Below are 26747 nucleotides of genomic sequence, written 5' to 3' on the forward strand. Positions count from 1 at the left end.
TTTCCCCTGTCTTCTGTCTAAACTTAAAACGCATTTCAAAAACTTAATTCCCACCTTTTACCATTGTAATCCAATATTCCTCATAATTTTATGACATCACCCTTCTACTCTAAGATTTATGCAACAGACATTTGTCAATAAACTGGTATTCACAATCGAAAAAAGATCATTTAATTGTGTTCTTTTCTGGATTTTTAAAGAGCTGAAACAAATGAACAGAATTCTGCCACGATAGAGCCAAGCCATATTGTTTTATTGAGATAATGTGCTCTCCTTTGGACACCCAGAAAAACTCTCACCACTTCTATGGCCAGAGGAAACATGCTATGAAAGAGAAATCCATAAAAATAAAGAGCGCTCATTAAAGAAGGGCCTCAGAGCACAAACAAATCAATAAAAAATTATGCTGGGATAAACTTGGGGTACTGCCCCATTTACATTTATATAAACATGAATTGTAGATGGAGGTTTGGCTATCAGACCCTAATAAGCAAAGTGTCAAATCTAATCACACACACACACTTGGGGTGATATTACATATTATACTGCACCACACATTGCTGTCTCAGGGGTCCATCCCTGTCCACATTCAGCGCATTTGTTGTCAGTTACTGAGGTATTTGGTACTTGAATCATTGGCTCCATCCTCAGTTGTGTTGCTAATCTAGTGGCTGCCTTTGATATGCAGGACAAACAGATTTTTCTATCTGTGCAGACACAATAGGAAATCAGCATGGCAGAGACTTCCATCCTTGGCTGCTTTTGAGAAAATATGTGTTAAGGAAGAGTCACAGGCATTGCTGGTAGCCCTCCTTTTATTTTCCTGCACACCAAATCTCCTGGTGATGTAACACTGTCACGTGGTCTTCCATACCATCCATGTACTGATACCACTCTCTCCCCAGATACTCATCACAAGTCTCTGCAAGAATGTCAGACTGATTACTGAATGACACTTTTGGACAGCATGAACAAAGTCATTTCTCATCCCAAGAACAGGCTGTCCTTTCATTAATCGCTCCTTTTAGCAGAGCAACCTGTGGTCTGGTTCTCCAAAGGAAATGATATACAGTGATAGACTGAGTGACTGAATAACTGACTGTCTTATTCACATGTAAAGTGAGAACAGACTTGTTAAGTCTCGTCATTGCCCTTCACCTTTAATAAATCTCATCTCACTGAACAAGAAGACCTACAATGGTGAGGGGTCATTGGCAAGAGTGTGCAGTGAATCTCTGTTTTAGCATCTTATCTCTCTGTGGTTGAGGTGTCTAGCCACCAATGAGTAAACAAGACACTACTTAAAAAGAAAAAGAAAGAAGATGATAATAACATTTAAAAGGGACAGTGCAGAGAAGAAAATAATGTTGTAGCATGAATGGATGTTGAACAAGGCAGATGCTGCAGAATGAGACTTGAAAGAAACTGATAAATGCAATTTTTTTTGTTTTACAGAGCATAGACACCAAGAAACATGGCTTAGTTCTCTGGAAACATACTCACACGCACAAGCACACACACACAGATACATCAGAGCTCCCATCATGTACTTGTCTCTTCACTCACAAAACTCCCGCCTGTTCAAAGAAGACCAAAGTATTTTACACAAATCACATTGATGATAACAGTTACATGTTGCTGTGTGGAGATGAAGTCTTTTAAAATGCCTGCTGGGCATCTCATCATGTTAAAGTCATGATTATACTCCATTTGTAAGGCAAGAGAGCAACAAGATAAACACACTGAAAGAAAAACTCATTAGAAGATGTGTTTATCTTTGAATTGGGAGACGACAGTTGGGTGATTTGGTCTTGGTGCAACACACATCAAAATAATTTCCCTTTCCTTCCTCAAGTCCCTCTTATCTTCTCAATACATGCTGTTGTGTTTGCTGCCTTTTCAATCTACCAGTACAGGTGGAAGATCCTGAAGCTCTTATTAAAAGTATTATAGTCAGAAATTCAAAGTGAGTTTGAACTCACTCTTTACACAGTAACCATATTAATGATTTCTATACTCCCCTTTTACATAACAGGGACATTTTATATCACAGACTACAGGTGATGTACATGTACATGATTTTACGTGTGTTTATGGAATACGGAATTTATTTCACTGCAGAGGAATTTGGAACTACGGGCGTCTTGGAATGATCACGATGTGGACTCCCCGTTGGAAAAAAAAACAAATAAATAAATAAATATTTTAATATTACGATGCCTCTCAATTAATTTACACAAAACGTAGATTATGCATCATTATTTATTACGTGATATATCCAACGATACATGCCAGTTTTGGCTAAAATAAATAAATACATAAAAAGAAAGAAACCGATTTCACGCGAGGGAAAATAAATAAATAAATAAATAAATAAATAAATAATAGTGCCACCTTCTGATCGGCCACGTGCAGGCACGTAAAACCACACGAGGCTCATCTCAGCAGAAAAGTGCTCGCGGTAGCTTCGGGTAGGCTACACCTCTCACATGTCCTCCACTTATTCCTTTACGTAGTAAAAAAACGCTGATCAACTTTTCGCGAGCTCATCGCCGCCTGAAGGGGCGTGCACGTTCAGCCCGCCCGCTGTGTGAGTCCGGCTCTGGGGAAAGCGCGCGCACGCTTTCAGCACCTTGGACAGCGCACGGCGCCGCCGCAGTGGCGAAGCTTGGATTCAACCGGTGGCTTCGAGCGGAGCGGCGGAGAGAGGCAGCCGGTCGACTGAATGCTTCACAAAAACTCAGTGAATCGCGTGTGGGGAAGGCTGTTCGCTTTCTGGATAACTTGGACGAGTGCTTTTTCTCTTCTTTCTAACCCAAAAGGTCTCCGGTGGCTCCATCGTGCGGATAGGCGTGCCGCCGGATGAGTGGCTGACCGGTGGAAAGCGTTCTCAGCGTGGAATTGGCGATTACCCGGTGGGTGGAGTGGTGCGGTGGTGCCGAAGAGACCCTCCATTTATAAGGATGCTGGTGGGAAATGCCTGGAGACAGAGATGACGAGATTTGTCAAAAGGCGCTTGAACTGCTGTCAGATCTTTGTTCGAAAGGGGAGGTGCAGAACGAAAACTGCTTGGATTTTATCTACTATTTCCGAGACCTTGCCAGGCCACGCTACACTGATTCAGGTGAGGCATCGCTCGCATGACTCGCATGCTTGATTCAAGATCACATTGGCTTAAACTGAAGGGAACGTGCATGCGACTTTTTACCTTTTACATTGCACATCTTCCATCTAAAACTTAATGGATGTCGGTTTGAGAACTTTCACAAACCATATAAATCCAAGTAAATCCAACTATTCGGCACAGTCATATTCATTTTCTCACTTTAATATGCAATTTTAGAGGCTTGGACAATTTGTTCTAAAATGCACTCACAGAATCAGACTCACTCCTTTTTACTGAAAGCCAAATTTACTGTCACGCATTTTAGACTCTATAAGCACGTTGTGCAAGATTCAAATCGTGCTGTACAAGAGTGGTCACGGAATGGCCAGCCATGTTAAATTGGATGCATTCCTCTGGCTGCGCTTGCTGGTGACCGTGACAGCCGTGGCACACCTATTGTACCCTGGTTCTTTCAAAGTTTCCCTGATTATTCCCTGTCTGGATGCTGCATGAGACATTTACTACAGGCATGTCAGCTAACTTTCTTTTCAAGGTTAACACATACAGACTGAAGAATGAACATGACAACAATTCAACAACACAACCACCACCTGGACTGACTATTGTCAACTGGATAACATGGGTACAGGGTGTGAACATTTGTGTGCAGAGAACTGAGATAAGGGCTGATCATTTGACGATGTCAGAAAGCACAGCAACTTCAATCCAGCCCAGACTTACTAAAATTTACTATGCTATTAATAGTATCTATTCACCAGATGAAAGCCATTCTTAAATTCCCACTCCTTTCCTCTCCAACCATCATACTTTTAATTTCCTCGACATTTTCTCCCAATCCTTTATCTCGCAGCTTTCTGCTCTCTCCCTCATTTATCATATAGGCCGATTCTCTTTTCCGTCACACTTTCTCAGTCATACCCATTGTAATCACATAATGGCTTATAGATATTGTAGCTCCTGCTGCACATCTGCCTATAATCTAGTATGTCACCCATTCTGATGGCTATATGTATGACAGATTGATAAATGTAGAAAATATAACAGAGAGAGAGCAGGTCAAACAGCATGTTACCCAGAGTTCAGGGTGGGCTGGGTGGGATTCAGTATGTCTCCTCAGGCTACAGTGCATGAGCATTTCTGTATTGTTCACAGGCATGCAATACATAAAACATGATGTTCATACATCTCATAATGATGTTCAAATTAGTAAAAGTTAATGGCAATGCAATGATGCAGATATGTGTCTCAGAAAAGTCATTAAGTCAAGTAATAATAAAGCACAGGGTAAAGATAAATCATTATGTTGCCACACATGTATCTGTCAAAAAGAAAGTCATAAAGCCTTTAATGAACAGCTGTACATTTTGGAAAATGTATTTATTACCTCTCTTAATGAGTGTTAGATAAGAAGATGAACACTCCTCTCATATGTGTAGTGTAATAGATAGCGTCAGCTAACTAGTTCAGTGTAGCAGAAGAAAGTACCGGCACTAATGGGGATGCTGGATGGTTTTGTTGGATAGACTTTGTAGAATCAGCATTCTGCCTGAAAGCCTCCTGATGACACAACTCACAGGTCCCTGTCTAGATTTGGGGTGCTGGAGCCAATCCCAGCTCACACTGGGTGATGGCGGGGTGCACCCTGGACAGGTCACCAGTCCATTACAGGGCTGTAATAACCAATTTAATAGCCAATTTCTGAGTTGGAAATGAAATCTCGCCTTATATATTAAATGAACTTTGCAAGTGTTAGGAGGTGGATTGTGTTATTTTTGTATTGTGACCAGAAGTTACCAGTTCCCCCTGTTAGATTTTTTTAAAATAAACTAAGCTAAGATAATCAGGGTAAAGGCAGCAGTGCCCTTTAAAGGCTCAGCAGTTGAAGAAAAAACAGTGATACCAAGGGTTGTGACTATGTCAGTGAAACTAACCAGCGCTCATCATAGACAAAAAGACCATCAATCAGAACTATTACAGTGTAATATTGCTTATTATTGAATTGTTGTACTACATCAATTCCTTTCCAATGATTGCATAAATGAAGTTTGCACGTGTGGAGCTATGTTTAAGGTGAACAACAACATATGCTTGGGTTCCATACAAGTTCTATACATTTCCTTTTCAGCACTTGCTCACCTCCTACACTGTTGCACCTTTGAAGGTCCTGTGCTCTAAATTTGGTCTAGCCTATTTGGTGTGATACAGTCTTTGAATCCTTCCAGATGTCTATAGATTCCTTTCTGCCAGGCAGCACTCAGGCTGCCTGCCAAACTGAATGTGGGTTCACTGTCCTCGGATGGCAAGTCCCTCATTTTCTCCACATTTATTTCCCCTAAATCACACACAGTCTGGTATCCACAGAATCTCAGACCGCAGAAAGGACAGTTTGTCTGGATTACTGTGCATGGTCTTATGACAGCGCCCACACACAAAGTCAGTCCAGTATTAGTCAGTAGGTTTGGGTCACTTTACCTATAGCAAACACTACATTTCACATCAGACTAGGTGTGATTCAATCCAAGGTTGTGAAAGAGGTTTTGTGATTTTAGTTTGTCATACCAAATAGCCGAAGCATCACATATATTTTAGCACTGGTTGTTTTATTTACAGTAAATTCACATTTGATAAATCTAGAATGCCAGTTGATAGGACATACCAGGATGAAAGTTTGTCCCTTCATAAAAAATGAAGCAAGAATATACTTAAAATTTTATTTGTATCTATTCACATTCTCTTCTCTTATGATCATGCTGGGAAATAGCTACCTTTTATTATGGCTTTATAATAGTGATCTCTTTTGAACCAAAACAGAAGGAGCTCCTTTCTTTTACAGTTCTTTGGCTACTAAAGCAAAACTCTTTGTTGAGCAATAGCATTAGTTCATCAGGAAAACTAAACCTTAATGTCTCTAAAAATGAGTATGACAAAAAAGTATTGCCCATCACTATAATTGAAATAAATAAATAAAGAATTTTTCTTATGGTTTCTAAAATTCATACGCATCTTCATTAACACTGACATTCCATCGATGCATTGATCCATTTACCTTAGAATAGCTAACTAATAGCCTGTTGCATTGGTAACACACACACAAAAAAGACTGTGTTGGGGAAGACAGCAGAGTATTAAAAGCAGCTTGTGCCGTTACCTGGCCTTGTGGAGAGATAGATTAAATTAAAGGCTAAATACATTTCAAAGCCACAAACAAGCTGACCGGAAGATCAATAGAAGTTAATGAGTACAAACCAATTTATCTCAAAATAAACATATATACATCTAAAACCCCTCTTTCCATCTTCAAAATAACTAACTTCAAAAAGAAAATGTTGGTTAACATGGGACTCTGGCACACGCACATTGATATTATAATAAAATATCATTCCTGCTCTCCAGAATAATAATTTCATTTTGATAGTTTTAATTATTTTGCATAAAAAATCTCTCTGCTATAAAATCTGTCATGTGCACTTCAACCAAAGCTAATGTGAAGCTTCAATGATCTGAGTCAGACAAATCAAATGGAAGTTACATCCGCAATAGAACAGGTACAATATTTGATTTTATTAATTCTGAGTGTTGGCTCATATTTAGCATTTTGCACAGAATAAGAATAATGGCTCTTCCATCCAGCTTGTCAAAGTTAGTTAAAGAAAGAAGAACTGGAACTTTTTCTGTGTGTAGGCATCTGTTTATTGTTTTATCCAGATGCAGTTAAAATGTCCTGTCACCTATGCTTTAATATATGGTGAAAAATAATCATACTATACAGTACACGATGAAGCAATGACTATAAAAATGATCGACTCTTCTTCTCCTCAATAAATATGTCATACACTGAAATAAGGGGTACACAGCAACACATGTACCCTTGGACCAGATGGGTGCCAGCCCTATACAGTTAATTCATAATGCCAGTTATTATTCCACAATATTATCATTATCTTCAAATTGCAAATGAGCAATTTGTTGTAGCTTTTTCTCCAGTGGATGTGAGGGGGAAATCTTAAGATTAGATTTAATTAAGATGCAATGGTAAAACACCAAATCGCACAGGTGCCTTCTTTGCTATGACAAACATAACAGTTAGTCATGTTGTTAAGTGAACTGCTGTAATTTCTCCTGTTATCTCATTGTTTGAATGATTAATATTAATTTAAGTATTCTTTTTTGAGTTCATAATGAATTTTTTCCTTACCTTAATTAAAGCATACATAAGCATACAGAGAAAGCCTTTGACAATAAGACAATTCCACAAAGTAATAAATAGGTTGGAAAATTGTTCTTTCATATGTACCCCATCCTTATTATAATGGAACATATATAACTTAATCTCTGCTGACGTGGTCTATTAGCTAATGTGAGGGCCTCACAAGAAGACTGTCACGTCTGATACTGAACATTTACATTAAACATATCTTCATATTGCATCTAATATTTTATCATATTAATCAGAAACACATCTCTTTGATTTTAAACCATAAATCCTGTTCATGTTTTGTTACAGTAGTGTGCCAAGCAGTTTGCATTAAATTAATGGAGTTAATATACTGTTTCTTAAAACTGACAAATTACACTTTATGCTATTTCATCAGGTTTCTTATTTTTAATCAGTTTTAATCAACTTCTGATCATTGCTTAGGAACATGTTTGTTTTTGGTGATATAACAACAGAAAATTGCACATTTCCTGTTTGGGGTCTCAGAGGCCTGAGCTTTAAAATAATGTGAAATCCAATATCTTTTCATGGGGTGTTGACAGTCTTATCACAGGAAATATATCAGGGAAGTGCACTTCACTGGATCTAATTGATGTCACGTAACATCACCTTTGTGAAGCAAGTTTGTGCAGAAGGTGAAAATTATCACCTTGAAAGTTTTCTAACGAGAGCATTGTGTATTGACATTGGTCGTCCTACAAAGGAAGGAGACCTCGGCACTGCAGAGGCTCCTTTCTTTTGGGGAAAATCACCCACCTCTTGAAAACAGACATGATTCAGAAAGCCCTTAATGACTCTCATCATCCACAAATATTATGCTGGTGTAAACAAACACACTGCTGGATTTTTCAGTGCCACCCTTTAAAACTACTTGATAGTCTAAGGCCTATTCTGTGATACTTCGGTAAAATCTTCATACTCCTACGAACAATGATTCTGCTGTTGCCTGGAAGTTACCCGAGCACTTTTTTTTTTTTTTTTCAAACTGGAAAAAGTCAGCTTAAACTGCTACTTCGAAAGGCACAATTTCAGGACCAGCTCTTCGTTTGCTTATTTCCATGAACATAAAGCTGTGGCCATAAATACAGTACAGGCCAAAAGTTTGGACACACATTCTCATTCAAATGAATAGAAACGTGTGTCCAAACTTTTGGCCTGTGCTGTACAGCTATCAAATCTTCCAAAAACTTTAAAAAACTTTAACCTTCATGAAATTGAATAACAACTCAGTCCCCTCACCCTACAGTGTGTGCATATGTACAGGAATTTAATCTTACTTTTATTTTAATGCACCTACTCTGCTGTTATCTTAGGAATTTAAAATCACAGCATGGAGCCCACTCCACTCCTCTACCAGGCTCCAGAGGCGATGGGGATTCTTTACAATTAAAGCAAGAAGTTATAATTATTGAAATTTTGTTAGGTAGTGCAGGGGAGAAGGATTTTTCTACAGATCCCTCTGATGTGATACACCGACTGAGTAAAAAATAAGCATAACCCATACCTGTGAATATTAGCGTTGTAAGATCGTCGTTAGTTATTTGTTGTTTTTCTAGCTTTTTTCTAACTACCTAATGAATAAAAGTTGCAGATTCTGGTAGTGGTAAATGAGATACAGGTTTCGCTTTGCAATTAATCAGAAGGCAAACTGGCTTCACTGTCCTTATTTCCTCTTTCTCTTGTCACCTTTTCAGATATATCAGTGAGTTTGCTTTCTCTAGTCGTGACTGCCTGTGGCCTGGCCCTGTTTGGGGTCTCCCTCTTTGTCTCCTGGAAGCTCTGCTGGATACCATGGAGGGAGCGTGGGCTCTCCCCCACTACCAAGGAGGCCCATGGGCACCTCAATCCCTCCATGAGCCCCCTGCCCTCACAGCCCACAGTCAGGCAGCCAGTTTACACAGCCGTGGACCCCCCAATGCACAACCGCCGTGAATCCTCACACTGCTCAGTCGCCAGAGAGCCCACTCCAGTGGCATCAGTTGTATCAGTGGAAGCTCCAGTCACACCTGTTTCACCACCACCTGTGGTCATGGCCACACCCGAGGCTGCTATGAAGATAAGTCACACGTCTCCAGACATCCCGCTGGATGCCCAGAGTAAATGTCATGAAAATGGGGTTCACACTAACCCTCGTATGCAGAGGCAGACCACTGAACCCCCACCATCTGGCCGCTCAATGTCTGAAATTGGGTGAGTATAGGAGTATGGATTTCTGTCCTCGTCGAAATTATAAAAGAAGCCTGCATACTGCTTCCATCTGATTCTGATTCTGCAAAACCTGTTTTAATGTCTGCATTTTCCCTCCTGTGTTAGTGTGTTAGCACTAGTCATACTACCTACAAATCCAGCATCAACCCTCCACACCCCGTAACGATTTTGCATTGCTGCCTATAAGGCACACAGTATTGGTATTGATGTGGATTCTTGTGAATAATCGTCTGTTGTTGATATAAATGCCAACCCGATTCAACCTCTTGATGTTGCAGGATGATGTTTTTTGTTGATTTCCTCTGCTCACAGACAAGGGTCCATTCGAAAACACATGAACCTTTCCAACCCAGACTTCAATGTGGCCCAGTTACAAAGGCAGGACTCCCTCACAGGCATGGGTCTGGGCCTTGGCCGGCTCAAACCTGAGCTCTACAAACAGCGTTCCCTTGAGGGAGACGAAGGCAATCGCAGAGGAGGAGGCTGTGGACGCCTTCACTTCATCCTCAAATTTGACTGTGACCTTGAACAGCTAATAGTTAAGATCCACAAAGCAGAGGACCTCCCAGCCAAGGACTTTTCTGGTACCTCTGACCCTTACGTTAAGATCTACCTGCTGCCTGATAGGAAGACAAAGCACCAGACCAAGGTGCACCGCAAGACGCTGAACCCCGTGTTTGATGAGGTCTTCCTGTTTCCTGTGGCTTACTCTGAGCTTCCCACACGCAAGCTGCATTTCAGTGTCTATGACTTCGATCGCTTTTCACGCCATGACATTATTGGCAAAGTGGTTGTGGACAACTTTCTGGATCTGGCGGATTTCCCCAGGGAGACAAAACTCTGCAAGGACATCCAATACGTGTCCTCGGTGAGTCAACACTTGTTCAAAATGGTTGATGGACTATGTTTTATTTAATTTAATTTAGCATTTTTATCACACAAAGCAAAAGTTGTTATATTTATTCTACCTGATCTGCTGCAAGTTTACTTAGAGCTACATATGTGGTGTGGAGTCCCACATTGACTGTAAATGTCTAAAATTAAAATGTAAGCTTTTAAATTACCTTTAGCTGTCAGCTGTGAACAAACACGAAAAAAGTGAGTGGAACGGTAAGGGCTTACTTGGAAAAGTAAGATATCTCTTGATGACTTAAAGCTCTTTCTCTGTCAGCTGTGAGATGAAGTGTGTTGTCAAGTTTGTTTTTTATGGATTAGCTGCTGCAGACGATACTCAAATCAAATTTTATTTGTATAGCCCTTTACAATAACCAAAAAGTACCCAAAGAGCTTTACAACAAAGCCATAAAACAGTACAGAAAAACAAAACATAAAACACAGGTTTTTTGACTGTGAAAGGTGCCACAGTGCCGCAGGTTGTTAAAAGCCTTCCAGAAGTACATATAATAGAACAGACACAATAAGTGCACCTAAAAAAACAAGACTGCCCTAGTTAGAATCGAACGCCAATCTAAAATAGTGGGTCTTCAGCTTAAATTTAAAAAGGGCAAGATCAGATGTGGTGTGAATGTTGGGGGACAATTTGTTACACAGTCTGGGAGCAGCGACATCACCCCACTGTTTGTACAGTACAGGCCAAAATTTAGGACACACCTTTTCATTCAAATGAATAGGAAAGTGTGTCCAAACTTTTGGCCTGTACTGTATCTCGACCTTGGAACTTCTAACAGAAGCTGACCCATGATAGTTAAAATCTCAGACAAGTAGGAGAGAGCCAGGCCGTTGATGGCATTAAAAGCAAACAACAGAAGTTTAAAATCAATTCTAAAACGAACTGGAAGCCAGTGGGGTTAGACGACAGCACAGAGGTAATGTGTTCTCGTCTGGACATGCTTAAGCATCTTTTGATAGATGACATTTTTTGCACATGACCTTTACTGTTTTGGTCTATCTTTGGCCATTTGTAACATTTCTTAAATTTAATTTGTAGCCAACAAACATTATATGAGGAGTGCTATTTAAAACAAATGAAAACGCTGGGATGGAGTTTTGACAAAATCCCTTCAACTTGTGACAACCATTGTCACTATATACATGATAAAGAGAAAATATCTAATGTGGAAACACATTAAGTGCCTCATTCACTACTTATGTAAACTCATTTCCCTTTGTTGGCACCATCCATTTTTTAATATATGTAAATAAAACGCAAAGTGAGACGAAAGTAAACATAATTTAAATCCCTCTGCCATGTTACCTTATTGATGATATTTGTGAATATGTGTTTGTATGTCTGACTCTAGTATGAGTTACATCAGTACCACCATTAATACACCTTACCAGTCCCTGTTGATTTCTGCCACCCTCTACTCAAATCTGCTTAGAGACAAATAATACAGTTGAAAGTTATCCGATAAATCTTTTGTGAAAAGGAAATTAATGTAAATATTTACACGTGTATGCTCCCAGTGTTTGTTAAGAAGCATCTCAGTGTATGAGCCAATCTAGCTGCAATGTACCATTGATCCCATTCTTTGTGGCGTGCTCAAGTGACATTAAGACTGAAAACTATTGACTTCTACTGACAATTCAGTTTCATGCAGGGAGCTCATTGAGGCAAGATCAATGAGGCAAATGTTTTGTTTTTTTTTTACATCATATGTTACATTTTCATAGCAGTGATAACATGATAACATTTTACTAATCAGTAAAGTAAAGTAATAATGATGATGATGAAAGATGTTGGTGGAAACATGATGACATAGTCTGTAGTCACATTAGATGGGAACAATAACCATAATGTGGTGGTCCATAGACTGATGAATGTTCATTGTGTGAACCTCTGATCACAAGTCACCATTTTTCATCCAAATAAGTTTCTTCCAAAACATTTGAGGTTAGGTTACATTCTGTCTGACTGTTTGAGTTGAACCTATTTTTAGCACTGTTGCAATGTCCAAAAATCTCAGCTATTTCTGGGTACAGTGTTATCACGATCAATAGAACTGATATCCTGAGCCATGAAAAAGAAGACAACCCTGACAATTATACCAATGCAATTAGCAACTTCCTGGCATTCTTTGGTAAAGTATTGTCAATTCTACAATAGAGAGATCAGCATGGGAGTATGTTTGCTGTGTGCATGTTGTTGGCTGTTGTGGTTTCTACAAGCAAATCATCCTCAGCCTCTGTTAGTGTCGAGGCTTGTCCTCTGCAGTTCTGTTCTGAACGGCATGCACAAATGACTGCCTGCACTGCAGCCTTTTCAGTTTAATGAGCTTTGCACCTTAATAAACTGAATCTTACTGTCTGTGTCTCCCTGATCCACCTGTCAATCCCAGCTCAGTATAACACTGTATAATACTGCAACAATTTGAACTGTAATTAAACTGTAACTGAAAAAAAAAGGTAAAACCAAGAAACTTATTAACATGTTTTCTGCTTGACTCACTCACACAGGAGAGCTGTAGCATTTCGACTTTGCATACATTTTCATGCTCATCGTTGTTTTCATGCATAGCTGCTCCATTGTGAATTATATTCATGTATGAACTTTAAAACATGGCAGTTAGTAGTGTCATTTCACAAATGTGGAATTACAGATGAAAGGCACTGACTGGTCTTGTTACAGTTAGAAGAAGGAAGGAAAGAAAGGAAGAAAGAAAGAACAAACCATTTCATACTTTGTTCATTCTTTCTTGTAGTTACCTACATGTAGTTTCATGGCCAACTAGGCCAAGCGCACCCCGTTACACTCTACAGGTCACATCATAACCCCACTTGGCATCCATAAACTCCGCAGCTGTGTCCCACTTTAATGATAAAAACAAACTCTAACTGGATTTTGTCAATGACAAAGTGATAAATAATAAGTAAAAAACTCCAAAATATTTATCAGTAAAGCACAACACTTAACTTTGTACTATGGGGGCAATAGGTCCATTAAGCTAATATACATTACCAGTCAAAAGTTTGGACACAATTTTTCATTCAAATGAATAGGAAAGTGCGTCCAAACTTTTGACTGGTAGTGTGTATACTGTAGCTATATATGTTTATTGTCAATGTTGGACTCCAACAAAGGACTCAAATCTGGGCCACATATGTAGCTCTGAGTAAACTTGCACCGGATCAAGGAGATTAAATAAAACAAGCTAATGTATAAAAAATATATATATCCGTTGGTTAAATTTGCATAGATACATACACAAAAACATACATAGATCATTTCCAAACTAAACTCAGTTTAATTAATCCAAATTGTTGAGTCACAGTCAGCTTCATCTTCATCATCATTCATTAGGATTTTTGGAGAGAAAACAGTTGACAAAGGATAGGGAAACGTGAATAAAAATCGCATCGAAGCAATAAAGGTTAAAGCACAACTATTAACACAAAATGTCCTGGACGGTGGCTCAAATGCAGTTTAACTGTCTTTTCATACACTAAATTCCAGCAATAACACCTCCACTTCTTGAGGAGGTGATATTCACAGTCTCTTATTGTTCAAGTCCGACAGCAGTGGTGTGGCCAGCAGATTGGCTGAGCAGGTCTATGCATATTTCATTGAACTACTCTGCAGTTAAAATGACCACCCCAACTGTGTTTCATATAGGAAAAGCCTGTGTGAAATTTATTGCAGGGATGTACCCTGTTGTTTGCTCTTATCATGAGAGCTGCTTTGTAATGGGTCTTCATTTGCAGACAAAGAAGAGAAATGGACAGTAAGTGAATGTCGAGGAGAAACTGGGAGATAATTGTTGCATAAGTGTGCAAAACAGAGGATATGGGGCAATAGCACTTCTGTGTGAACTTCATGTCCTGCTTGTTTTGCATTGCAGCTCTGACACGTCTGCCCCTGATCACAGATTGCTGATTGGTGCTACTCATTTATGGTAGAATTATAAAATGTGAGAGGTGGTGATAGGGGTCAGAGGTTCACAGTATCTAGAGTGCTCCATTATAAAACTGCTCTGTGTGTTTTTTATTATAATTAAATTTCACATTCTTTGAGACATACAAACACTCACACAGATAATCAAATGTATCACACACACTGCACACACACTGGCACAAATGCTTGTTCTGCCACACATGCCACACACATGCATATGCTCATAAACAAGCACATCATCTTTGGACACCAGAAGCGAAGTATGACATTTTGCAGTGCAATGGAGCCCATTTGTCACAATCACTGTACAGACTCATTTGCTTAATTGGTAGAACTGACAGGATTATCATTAATGCATGATTGCCAGTTGGATTGACCATATGGGTTGTTTCATTGCCAGATTTGGCTTGTTTTTCTCGACAGTCGAGGCAGATTGTAACTTGATGGAAGGGAGGATGTTATTATGACTATGGAGACAAGCATTAGTGTATAGCGATAGTGTTTTACCATTAAATCAGGTTGATTTTGTTTGGTTTGGTTCATCATTTAGATTTATAATCTGCTGGGGCTTTTGCTGGTACAGTATGTGTGATGTGAAATATGTGATGCAGCAATTTATGCCAGATTTCAAGTGCAGTGTATCACTCAGCATGCATATTATAAATCCTATCATCAAAATTAGTGCTAATCTTTCTCTTCCCACCTGTATCCTGAGTGTGCACAAAGACCACAAGACTGTGACGCATCTAAAGCCGTCAGGTTCCTTTGAGAATGTGAAATGATCAGGTGTCATTACATTCTGTAAATTAAAAAGATTTATGACATACCATTGTTGAATAGTTGATTCTGATTGTAATGAAGAGAAGAGAAATCTTGAAAGTTTCTTAAAATCGTGCTCTTTGTTTGTCTCTCCCCATTGCTTCCTCTAACACACATTTACAGATGGAGATCACAAGTCCCATATCACAGAAGAAAGCATTAAGGCTGCTGACAGATGGCAAAGAAAGAAAGACAAAAATAGTTTTTTAGCTTTTAGCTTTTAAATGTAAGAAAGAAAGAATTGTGTGCAAATTAAAGTTAGGCATATTATTTCTAGATTGAAATAAATATTAAATTATTCGACAAACCTTAAGACTCTGCTAAGCACCATTTGTGCATGTGCAGGTTCGGAGGTCCACCAGTATATTGAAGAAAGGTGATTCCATTATCTTGACCACAGTTAATGGATCAGATCTGAACTCAGTGCACATATACACGTGCAAAACCTAATTATTCCTCTGAGTTTTTATTCCTGCTCTAATTAGAAACACAGAGTTTCTATTTAAAATTATTACAGTGAAACTTGAAGGAAATGACACTTAATTCCAAATTCAACACTATCATGACATACCAGAAGATCAGTGAGAGATCATTCAGTAGGAGCTGTTGTGTTTACCAGACACGTCTGTGTGCTTTCCTGGTTCTCACTTCTTTGGTGGGTTATTTTAAGAGCAAGTGATATGCAAGCTTCTGTATCTGGAGCTGAGCAGAAGTCTCTGTGTTGGCTGGAATGTGGGAGTCTTTTATAAGAGCCATGGTGGACAATATTCCTCAAAAAAAAAAAAAAATGTCTGAGCCCTGTAAGCAAGTGTCAGATGGCAATGCCATTGCTTTTCATCTTGATGATATGCAGTAATGAAAAGCAGCAGTACTAGAAATAATGATATTATTATCATTGTTTAATAATTGCTGTCAAGTAGCTTTTATCAAAATAGATGACAGAGAGAGATGACAACTATAAATATTAATAAGACTCTTGTAACTCACCAACATTATCAGAGCTAGTCCACCTGAATTTTATTCCACTCCTGGAGAAAATCTGTGATGACCCAAGGTGCTGGAACAATTTTCCCAACTCTCATATGGGGCGTATAGCTGCAGTTAAAAAGAAACTTTTACCACAAATCAGCTATTTATTCTCTATGATCCCATTTAAACCCCCAGAAAGTTAAATCTTCTGACACTCAGGACAGGTTTGGCAAAGTTTCATAACATCTTTTAGCATTAAGAGCAAAAAAATAAATAAATAAAAAATAAAATCGAGCGATAACTCAAGCAAGGGTTTTGTCTTGGCCTAGATGACCTGCCCAGGGGATGGAATGGGAAAGCTGTGATGTTGGCACGAGAAGTGAGGACAGAGGATGAGGTAGAAGACACAGATCTCTCCATGCTCACTAGCACTCAGCAGGCTGGCCTAAGTCACTTGCCTGAAAGGCAGGTTCTTGAACTCGCCCAGGTGTGGGAAGAGTACCCAGTAATGTTGGAAACCAGGGACAACTCACCTCATAGAACGTGTCATTCCTTTGAAGGATTCCAACCCTATCTGGCAGGGACCCTACTGGGTACCAGAGAGGCTGGTAGACCCCCTCAGCCAGGAAATTCAAATCATGCTGGATCTTGGAGTGATGAACCATCAAACAGTGAATGGTGTAATCCCATTGTCCCTGCTCCAAAAAAGGATACAACACTCTGTAATGATCAGAGAATATTGTATGGAGTCTCAAAGTTTGATGCTTACCCTATGCCATGAATTGCTCGAGTGGCTTGGCAGAGCTGTGTATATCACCACGATGGACTGCTGTAAGGGATACTGGCAGGTACCCCTAGAGAAGGGATGAAGACAGTACACTGTAATGTCTTGCTATACTTCAAAAATATATCACTAAAAGGGATAAATCCAAATACAGATTATAACGCTTGGCTTGAACTTGAACAGGTAGAATGTTGATGTAACATCAGTACTGTATCTCTGACCTCCCCTTCATTACCTTGACCCCCCAGTCTCACAACTGTTAAAAACCCCATGATTGCCTCCACCCTCTCTGCTTGGTGGAAGTCTAGACACCACAGGTTCCTGCCTGTGAGCCCCCTGGGCTGCTGCACCAGTGGCCATCAGGTTGGGGACTGAGCTTTCACTTGGCTGCCTCCTAAAACTGCACCTATGTCACTCTTCACAATGTACATCCAACACAGTGTGCTGCCGTCCTCTGACTTACCCCCACCTTCCTCTCCTCTCCCCTAATCTTAATGCACCAAACCACATCCAGGGTCAGTTATTCAATATGCATGGGAATGCTTAATTGACAGGGATTGAGGAAGCACGGGAAAGGGGACACTCTCGCTTTCAGTTAGTCATGGCATGACTCAGGGACTCATGTGCTTGGGTGGCACATGGGGCTGGTGGCCCTACATCGGATGGTTCGGTTGGGTGCCTGGGCTCTTCTGGCGCCTTGTGGCTGGGCTTTGGGGCAGCTTCTACATGCACTTGCTTGGGCAGTTCTGTGGTGCTCACTGTTACCTGCCTTGAACACTGGGGGCTATGGTGTGCCATTTGGCTGTGGTGGCTCTCTTTGTTTGGTGCACACAGGGTGGTGGGCCTGGGAAGCCAGGGCCCCTTACCTGACTCTGGTCCCTGGTTAGGTCTCACTCATATTTAGGGAATACCCACTTGCATGTGTGATTTCACTTGCCAGCTTGTGTTGGGTCACATCATGAGGAATTTATGAATCCTGCCGAAAATGGGCTGAGCTGTTCTTTTAATTCCATCACTATGTACCCCATCTTTGACTTGGCTCCTCTTTTAGGACACCTTCACCTATTTGGACTCCCATTTCTCCATAGATCTACACAGAAACCCTCCAGACTCATAATCATGAGTGAGGGGGCAGGAAAAGCACAGGGTCCTTCACTCACTAGTTCCTACCAGCACCACTTGCTTCCCTTCCCCAGTTGATTCTTCTGCATCTTGTCTGTCTTTTCTTTCCCCCCATATTTACTGAGGTGCAGCACTGGCCTCCCTGCCACACAAATGTCATTTCACTCAATAAAGATCAATTAGCTTCCAGGGAGGTCATGTGATGATCAAACACATGCAATGAAATAATAAAATATTTAGCTGTAAAATTATAAGTGAATCAGTCGCTTAAAACTTTGGCATTGGTGTTAAACTATGAGGACAAATGCTGACAAAAAAAAGTAGACTCTTGTAATGAGTAAATGTGTTTTGTGTTGTCTTCCAGGATAACGTGGACCTCGGGGATCTGATGTTTTCACTCTGTTACTTGCCTACTGCAGGCAGACTGACTATTACCATGATAAAGGCTCGCAATCTCAAAGCTATGGATATCACTGGTGCATCTGGTAATTAAAAAATGATACAGTCTACAAGTGTTTCACTTTTAATCTCAATGGAAATTAATATCCTAAATTTCGTCTTCTCTTACTTTTGTAGATCCATACGTGAAGGTTTCACTAATGTGTGATGGTCGCAGACTGAAAAAGAGGAAGACATCAACAAAAAGGAACACTTTGAATCCAGTCTATAATGAGGCCATTGTCTTTGATGTCCCTCCTGAAAATATAGAGCAGATCAGCCTTTTAATTGCAGTGATGGACTATGACCGGTATTGCTTCATTAATCTATTTTGTGTCTCTTGCAAGAAGAGGAAAATATATTACGATTTTGGAAACGCTGATTTAATGTGATTTCTAATGTGATTGTGGCTATTGCTTGGTTTGTACATGTAATGCATCATTCATTTTTAAATGCAGGGTAGGTGGTGATTGTATTCTTTCTCTCTCTCTCTCTCCTGCTGGCACTTACAGTGTAGGCCATAATGAGGTCATCGGTGTGTGTCGAGTGGGCAATGATGCAGACAACCTTGGTCGAGATCATTGGAATGAAATGCTGACGTATCCTCGAAAACCTGTTGCCCACTGGCACCCTCTTGTTGAGGTAAGGTGATACTATTGTAATGGTTCTGAAATATTTCCATTCACTATTTTTATGTATGAAGAGTTTGAACAAGAGGCAGAACCATGTCATACTGTTCCCCCACAACAATAAGACTCTGGGTTCGGTTCACAGGCGTGGAGCCTTTCTGTGCAGAGTTTGAATGTTCTGACTGTCCTTGCATGGGTTTCCTCCAGGTACACCAGTTTCCTGCAACCATCCTCAGACATGCATGTTTAGGTTAACTGGTGACTGTGAAATTGTCTGTAGGTCTGAGTGTGAGTGGTTGTTTGTCACTGTCTGTCTCTGTATGTTCTCCCTGGGATGGGCTGGTGTCCTTGCCCAGTGCCAACTGGGATTGGCTCCAGCACCACCCACAACCCGGAAATGGGTAATCTGTAGAAGATTAATGAATGAATTAGTTTGAAGAAGGACATAAATATTATGGATGAGTGAGTACACCACTATCCATATCCATATATCTGTTCAACCATCTACATTATCTGTATCTGTATTTGTACTTGGAAGGGACGGAAGGTGCATGGTTTATACTAAAGTTGTATTTTTAATCCTGAAATTGATATGGGCTGATCAGAAGTTGCTATATTTATTGTAAGCCTTAATGTATTTTTATTTGAAGCTTACTTTGTATTACACCACAGTAAGAAGAGTGAGCCGACTGAAAAAAAGAATGAGAAGCGTGACACGGGCTGCATGCAGCCCTGTCTCGTCACACAAGCACCACTTCTGTTACAAATCAACTTTTTACCCCATAACCCCACAAATTGGGGCAGATTTGAAACGTTTGGGTTCTAAAAACTATTTTAACACATTTACAGTATGTTACTTCACTGCAATTGTGAGCCTAAAAAAATCTGCCATTTGTTGGAAGGTGCTTTCAGAGTTCACAGTTTAAAAATAACCTCAGACAACTAGAAACATTATATAATGTAAGACAGACCTGATTTTCTCCTCTGAAAAGTGAAAATAAAGTCTGCATAGTCCGATGCTCTTACTCTAAAAGAGCACATCTGGATGTAATCATGGAAACAGATTTTCCATCAAAGTTAGCATGGTGATGCACATCATAAAATGACTATATAGGTCATATGTCCTGACCCTTTTCAAATGAACCATCCAAAAATACTGCCACCATAGCGCCAACTCTGTCAGACGTGTTTCATGATGGTTCCAACAATCATCTTCGTTACAAGATGATGAACTAAGTTTCTGTAGTTATGTTTATTAAATGGTGACAGGTGTCAGGTTTAAGTTAGCTCTGAACAAACAAACAGTGAGGCTTTTGGTATGGTAGTGGACACTGATTGAACACTGAGTGACAGTTTCACAGATGAAACACTAGTATCCTGCTCTTTACTTCCTCTTTCGTTCACTTCATAACTTTTGCTGCTAGAAATCTGCAATAAGCCACCTGCACAACAACTTTTTTTTAATACCAAAAGCCACTTTATAATCTGTGGCACAACAGATCCCTATAAAGGCCAGGCTTTTATGTGGGAGTGTGTCCATTTACTCAGTTTTACTCCTGATCTTCTTCTCTGAGATAGTACACTGACAAACTAGCAGGGGAGATGAAGTTGGCAATGTTCTGATGTGATTCAGCCCAAGGCATTTTTGGGTACATGTGGTGCTAGATGACAACCAGCTCAGCTTCCTGAGAGCAGTTTGCATTTTAGATGTGATAAATAAAACAAATGAAATCAGTATAGCATCTACAGTAACCTTGAAAAAAAAAATCCTGAGAATGAAAACAATTGATACTGAATGCTTGAAAAAGCAAAGAAATTACATTCTGACACCACAGAAAAGGAAGATAAGCTGAGAAGTCGATGAATGGCATCTCTGACCTGTGCAGTCAGCCTGGGAAAATGGCTTCATTGTGTGTAGTTGTGTGCATGTCAAATAGCTGTGCCTGCAAAATACAAAGAACTTGTTATGCTTCTTTTGGAACTATTAGAGTGTAGATCACTGAATTCTTCACTTAAGTGGCGAGAAACCCCCTCTATTATTTACTTCCACCCTGAGACCTTAAGTCAAAGTTGATGTTCTGTCCTCACAAAACTGTCATCCTCGAGCTACTTCCCATACTGCAATGTACTGTAGTCCCAACTTGCTGAAAGGTTTGAAGTGCAGAGCTGTTTACATGCCTGTTTGCCAAGTAAGCCAGTTTAACTGGAAAAAGCTTTTATCCTTTTGCTTGCAGTTGGCATATAGTCAAGGTACCGCAGCCTGCTCCAACAAAACTGTGAGAATACATAAATAAACTGACCTCACGAAATTCAAAGAAAAAATGGGATATTTCCAGTGTTTGTTTTACTGCCTGATTTATAACTGTAGGTGGTTAGGACATTTGTTTTGAGGTTCCAAGATGAAAAGCTGTGATCAAAAAAATGGCTTTGTTTCAATCTGATATGACTGTACATCTGTTAATGTGACTGTGTGAGAGAAGAGTTTGTGTATGCATGGTATGATCATATTGTTCTATTGTCTCTGCTTTATTCTGCTGTTTAGTACCAGGGGACTACAGGTAGTAGCCAGGGAGGATCCTGTAATTCTCTGAAGACGCCTCCTTCTCCGTAGCCTTGAGCAACAGTTCACTTACGAGCACCGATCAACGCGCAGCCTCAGCCGTACTTTTGGAGTGTTGTGCTGCTGAGTGCTGCAAAAACATGGTCCTGTTGAAGGAATGCACACATTAATAAACTTCTATGTAAAAGAGATACAAACTATCTCAAGCTCTGTTGAGTTGGACCAGTTGCATGTTGAATGATTGCAAAGATGGAATTTTTTCTTTTCTATAATGTCCTACAAGAAAAACAGATATATGCAGACATTTTAGGTCTGTGCTATTCCTGGATTTATACAGTAGTTACTGTTTTTTACATGGTCTTGTTAATTTGTTTTAATGAGGTGAGTCTGTATTTGCACAATGTACTTACAACCAGTCGAACTGCCATACAGTTTTCTAATTTGGTGGTGAATTGGTGCATGAGGTCATGGTTTGATGGGATATCTTCTCCTCGTTTATTTGTTTCTGTTCCTATTTTGGAAATATGAATGTGTTGTTCTGTCAGTTGATGTGCAGTGACGGTTAATTAATTAAAGTAAAGGATGTTAAATGTTGCAATAAATAGTATTCTGTTAAAAAATAGAAAGAAAAAAACTTTGATGATCTTGATCCATTTTTGTGCGTAACCAAATTTAATTGTGCACACAGTTTTATCATCATTTGTTGTTAGTTAAAAAATGTTAGATTTTTTGCTTCACTAGGGAAATATTTGATAAACCCTTTCAAATCAAGAAAACCAAGTTAGAAAATAACAAAGTTATCATTTGTTTGGAAGCCTATAAATTCTATTACTGTTTAAGATTAGTATATCAGAAGCACAATCCATAAAAAAATGTAGCCAAGTGGATTTTTTAAAGCTGGAGAAATGTTGCTTTCATAAGAAGATTTTGAACATCTGTAGGCACAACTCTGAGATGAACCATTTCCAAATTAGAAATGGAAAAGAAAAGTAAACTAACTTGGAAGACTATAAACAGTACATTGTATGAGGAAATTCATTATTATGGCACACATTTTCACTCGTTCCCCTTGTGGCAAGCATTAAGTTTAATTTTAGACTACGCACAGGTTTGGAAGGAGTCCATTGTTTTGATAAGTTGTTGGAAAGCAGTAAACTCTGGGAAATAGGATAACCTGTGAGATAACCATGGATGAGTGTTAAAAGAGTGGGCTTTTTCATTTATTATTATTATTATTTTTTGCATGCAAACAGGAAATGATGAAGTTTAAAATAGTAGTTTTGCTGGATGAGTAGGAGCTCACTCACCTGGAACTTAATTTTCATGCTATAACATTTTCTCTTGATTTCTTCCATTTGAGACAGTTCACTTCTCCCTTTGATCATTTCTCATAAAATTTTGCTTAACTGACTAAAAGTCAGCATTTGTCTCTTATGCTTTCATCTTGGCTTCTTCTCTTTCTTTTGCCTTGTGTGGTGGTGAGAGGCCAGTCCTGGTGGTGAGTTACAATAAAAATGTCTTACTGCAATAAAATATCTTTCATTTATTTTTTTTTTTTATTTTGATTTATTATTTATTATGCATGTATGACTGTCAGGCTACATACTTTTTAAAGAAAGCAGGTTTTGAAGTCATAGTAAGCACAAGCATTTTCAAGACAGCCAGTCGCAAAAATACTGAATACTAAAAGTAGCAAATACTTTCTTTTCAATCACAAGATCACAGCCAAATGATGAACTGTTCTCTATGATTTCATATTTTGGTCAAATATGTCAAAACAAATTTTGGTAACAAGATTATCATTATCATATTTGCATTGATGGCATATTTGCATTGAAGGACGCAGATAAATAAGAAAACAGTGAACTATTTAGGATGTTAGGTAAAAGAGCAAGAATGGGACATTCCCTTGAAGATAAAAAAAAACGTCCTTTAAAATATGTGTAAGAGTAATTAAAATCAGTACCTTCCATTTGTATCTTGGCCTTTAAGATGTTATGGTGATGCCAAACTACTTGTAAATCAGGAGTGAGGTCTGAGAGGAAACCAGTCTGCTGCAACAATTATTTTGGTTTTTCTGTCCTTCTCTTTTCACCTGCTAGGACTTGACCTGCTCAGCTTGTGCTGATAAAACATTATCTGCTTTTTAAATAGAGAAAGAAAGACATGGATGGACAGTAAAATTATGTATTGATATATTAAAAACCTCTTACCCATGTTATATGGTTTAATTTAGGGACATATGCACATTTTAAGTTAAGATAAGAACAAAATAAGACTTGGTTTCTATTAACTGTGAAATGTCATATACATTTATTTCATTTCAATTATATCCTGTGGCAGGATTAAAAGAGCAGAAGCTGACAAATAGTGAAATCTGATTTGAACTTGTACTTGATTGATATTCATCTCATGTCCAAGTTAATTTCATCTTACGCTTTATCGTCTATAATTCAAAAATATCTATGCATGAACAGAATGTACAATAAATGTAATTATATGAATGGTCTACCAAGGATTTCCTATGAAAAGTGAAAAGTTAAAGCTTTACTGTATGAAGTACTAATGTCTGGGGAGCACAGGCCAAAACTGTGAGGACCTTGATATCAGATCAGAACATTAAATACATTGAAAGCAAAAGTAACATCTGTTGGTTATTCTTTTATTTAGCTGATAACTTGAGTGTTTGCACTGTACCTGCTGTGTATTGGATCTTGATATTTTTGCTCACTTCTTTTTTTTTTAAATCATTTCATAGGTGACCAACCACCACTCTCACTGTATAAACTCTGTACCTTCACAACAGCTGGCAACAATGTGGAGCCAAAAAACTCCTACCATGGTCATCTACTGGAACCCCTGTTGGGTTATATTACAGAGGAAAATGCCATCTCACTGTGTGTTTGCCTGACTGCTGACCTATTCCCAATTATAGATGAGCTACCTCACCAATGAATTCCATTAGAGCTGTTTCTGATGGATGGTTTGATGTTGGGCTAGTAATGAATAATGCAGATTTCCTTTGCGAAAGTGTCAGGGCTGCCCTAGTGGCTCCAACAGAAAGCCTTAAGTTGATGCCCTTTGGTTAATAACTATGACTTTACCACAGCATTAGTGTACCCTTGATTATAACTGTCATTATCTACTACATGGCAAGATGAAATTGCATATAAGAGGGCGAAAAGAGAGGGTGGGGGATGGTTGTCATTTCACAACCAGAGCGGTGTGGGTAGCTTGTTAAGGTCTTGTTAGCTATGTATGACACATTTTGTGGTAGGCTGTACTACAGTGAACCTGCCAAAGAGAAGTTAAAAAAAGAAGGGGAGAGCACACTTTCCACAAATGATCGTACTTAGAGATATGCTTATCTGTCCGACATTTACTCTATAAAAGCAAAGAGCATGATAACTGAGAAGTCTGCTGATTTTCCACAGATGGGCCTCTCATGCTGCTCTGTCACGCTGCAATGATGCTGATACTCTGCATCTGGGAAGACATCTAAGAGGGCCTAAAAGGCTTAACCACTAATCTCTGTATGTTTGTGTGGTAAATATCCATGAGTATGTGATCAGCAATTTACGATAAGCTTATTAACCCCTATGGGCAACCTTAATACCATTTTCCTTTCTTCAAATGAAGACAACAGTGGACTGGATACATTTATTCACAATAATACACAATTAAAGTTGACTGCAATGTGAATTGCTTTTCACTATATGTTACGGTCAACTCTTTCACAATTTGGTCTTGAAACCGTATTTGTTGGTTAATCCAGATGAAAACTGTAAATATTACCAGGGTTGTGTTGGACTGTGTCTTGACCATGCGCACTAAGGTTAAAAAACTATTTTTAAAGTTATTCTTTTTTGCATCTCAATCCCTAAACTACAGGGGTACACTCTTGAATCAAATTATGAATTCATGGCTGATGGCTTAATGATTTTCAAGGTGGGGGATTCTGATCAGGGATTCATGACTGGCTGTGAACATTGCAGCGCTGATGATTACTTTTTGTTTACATTTCTTCCTTAATGTGACTGTTAAAGAAAACAAATATTAAAATGGAAAGGAATAACAAACTTTTGCTGAGTCAAATAAAGATGTCTCAATAAATGATATGGTACATGATTTTTTTGAAATCTCTAGAGTATTTTAGCATTTACAGGAAGCAGATTCTATTCATGAGGCAGCTCACTTAATTAAAGATAGTGATTTTTTTTGTAGTATATTACCAGATACATTGAAATGAAAATGAAACATGTTTTTCTTTAATCAATATTAGCTATTACTATCAAACAAGGTTTTGGCTCATGATGCAATCAATGCAATTTGTTCAGGGGCTGGATTCAGGACTTCAGTATTATAAAAGGAGAATTTTATTGATGTAATTTTTTTCCATTGGAGAATAAGACCCTCTGCCACTGCAGCAGATTTTTCACCTTCACCTGAATATAAAAATTTAACATAGGGGAGAGCAAAGGTCTATGAGTATGGAGTTCCCATTGTCATTCCAGTGACTTTATACTGCAAAAAAAAAAAAAAAAAAAAAAGGTATTTCACAGTAATTTATTATATTATTTTACAGTATTATAACTTTACAAATTGTATATATACAAAATATACAATATAAATGCTATAAAAATACAGTAAATATCTTTTCTTTAAAATATTAACCATGGAATAAAGGCTGTAATATGTATATTAATATAATGGGATATTATTGATTCTTAACATATTTTTTTCAATTTCTAATGGTATTGAATGTTAAATTATATTGAATTCAATGTAAAAATACAAAAAAATCCTATTGCATTTGAATCAGGTGGCCCTCCAGGACCGGAATTGGACACCTCTGATTTAAAAAATGTAGGAGAGTAGCTTTCCAGGACTGGAGTTGGAGACCCCTCTATGGAATTACTTTTGAGCCAAAACTTAAAATATCAAACAAAAATACAAATTTGAGAAGGAATAAAACTCATCCAAGCAAAAAAAAAAAAAAAGTTATCTCAAAATTAACATTCAT

At 38.7% G+C, this 26747-nt stretch overlaps 1 protein-coding gene across 1 annotated transcript; it reads left to right on the forward strand.

The window, feature by feature from the left end:
- The first annotated feature begins 2976 nt into the window (after positions 1–2976).
- syt9a (synaptotagmin IXa) lies at positions 2977–19186 on the forward strand. Its single transcript, XM_029498463.1, has 7 exons — positions 2977–3124; positions 9038–9262; positions 9377–9521; positions 9864–10419; positions 18462–18582; positions 18674–18845; positions 19048–19186. The coding sequence occupies exons 1-7, from the start codon at positions 2977–2979 to the stop codon at positions 19184–19186; spliced, it is 1506 nt and encodes a 501-aa protein (XP_029354323.1).
- Positions 19187–26747: the final 7561 nt, after the last annotated feature.

Source organism: Echeneis naucrates, chromosome 3 (genome assembly GCF_900963305.1).
Source record: "Echeneis naucrates chromosome 3, fEcheNa1.1, whole genome shotgun sequence".
NCBI classification, from domain to species: domain Eukaryota; kingdom Metazoa; phylum Chordata; class Actinopteri; order Carangiformes; family Echeneidae; genus Echeneis; species Echeneis naucrates.

What these genes read in the sequence shown, in the direction of transcription:
- syt9a (XM_029498463.1), top strand. Translation starts at nt 2,977, where the DNA reads ATGCCTGGAGACAGAGATGACGAGATTTGTCAAAAGGCGCTTGAACTG. An exon ending in ACATCCAATACGTGTCCTCG is followed by an intron (nt 10,420 to 18,461) that starts GTGAGTCAACAC and finishes GTTGTCTTCCAG; the next exon opens with GATAACGTGGACCTCGGGGA. An exon ending in GCAGTGATGGACTATGACCG is followed by an intron (nt 18,846 to 19,047) that starts GTATTGCTTCAT and finishes TGGCACTTACAG; the next exon opens with TGTAGGCCATAATGAGGTCA.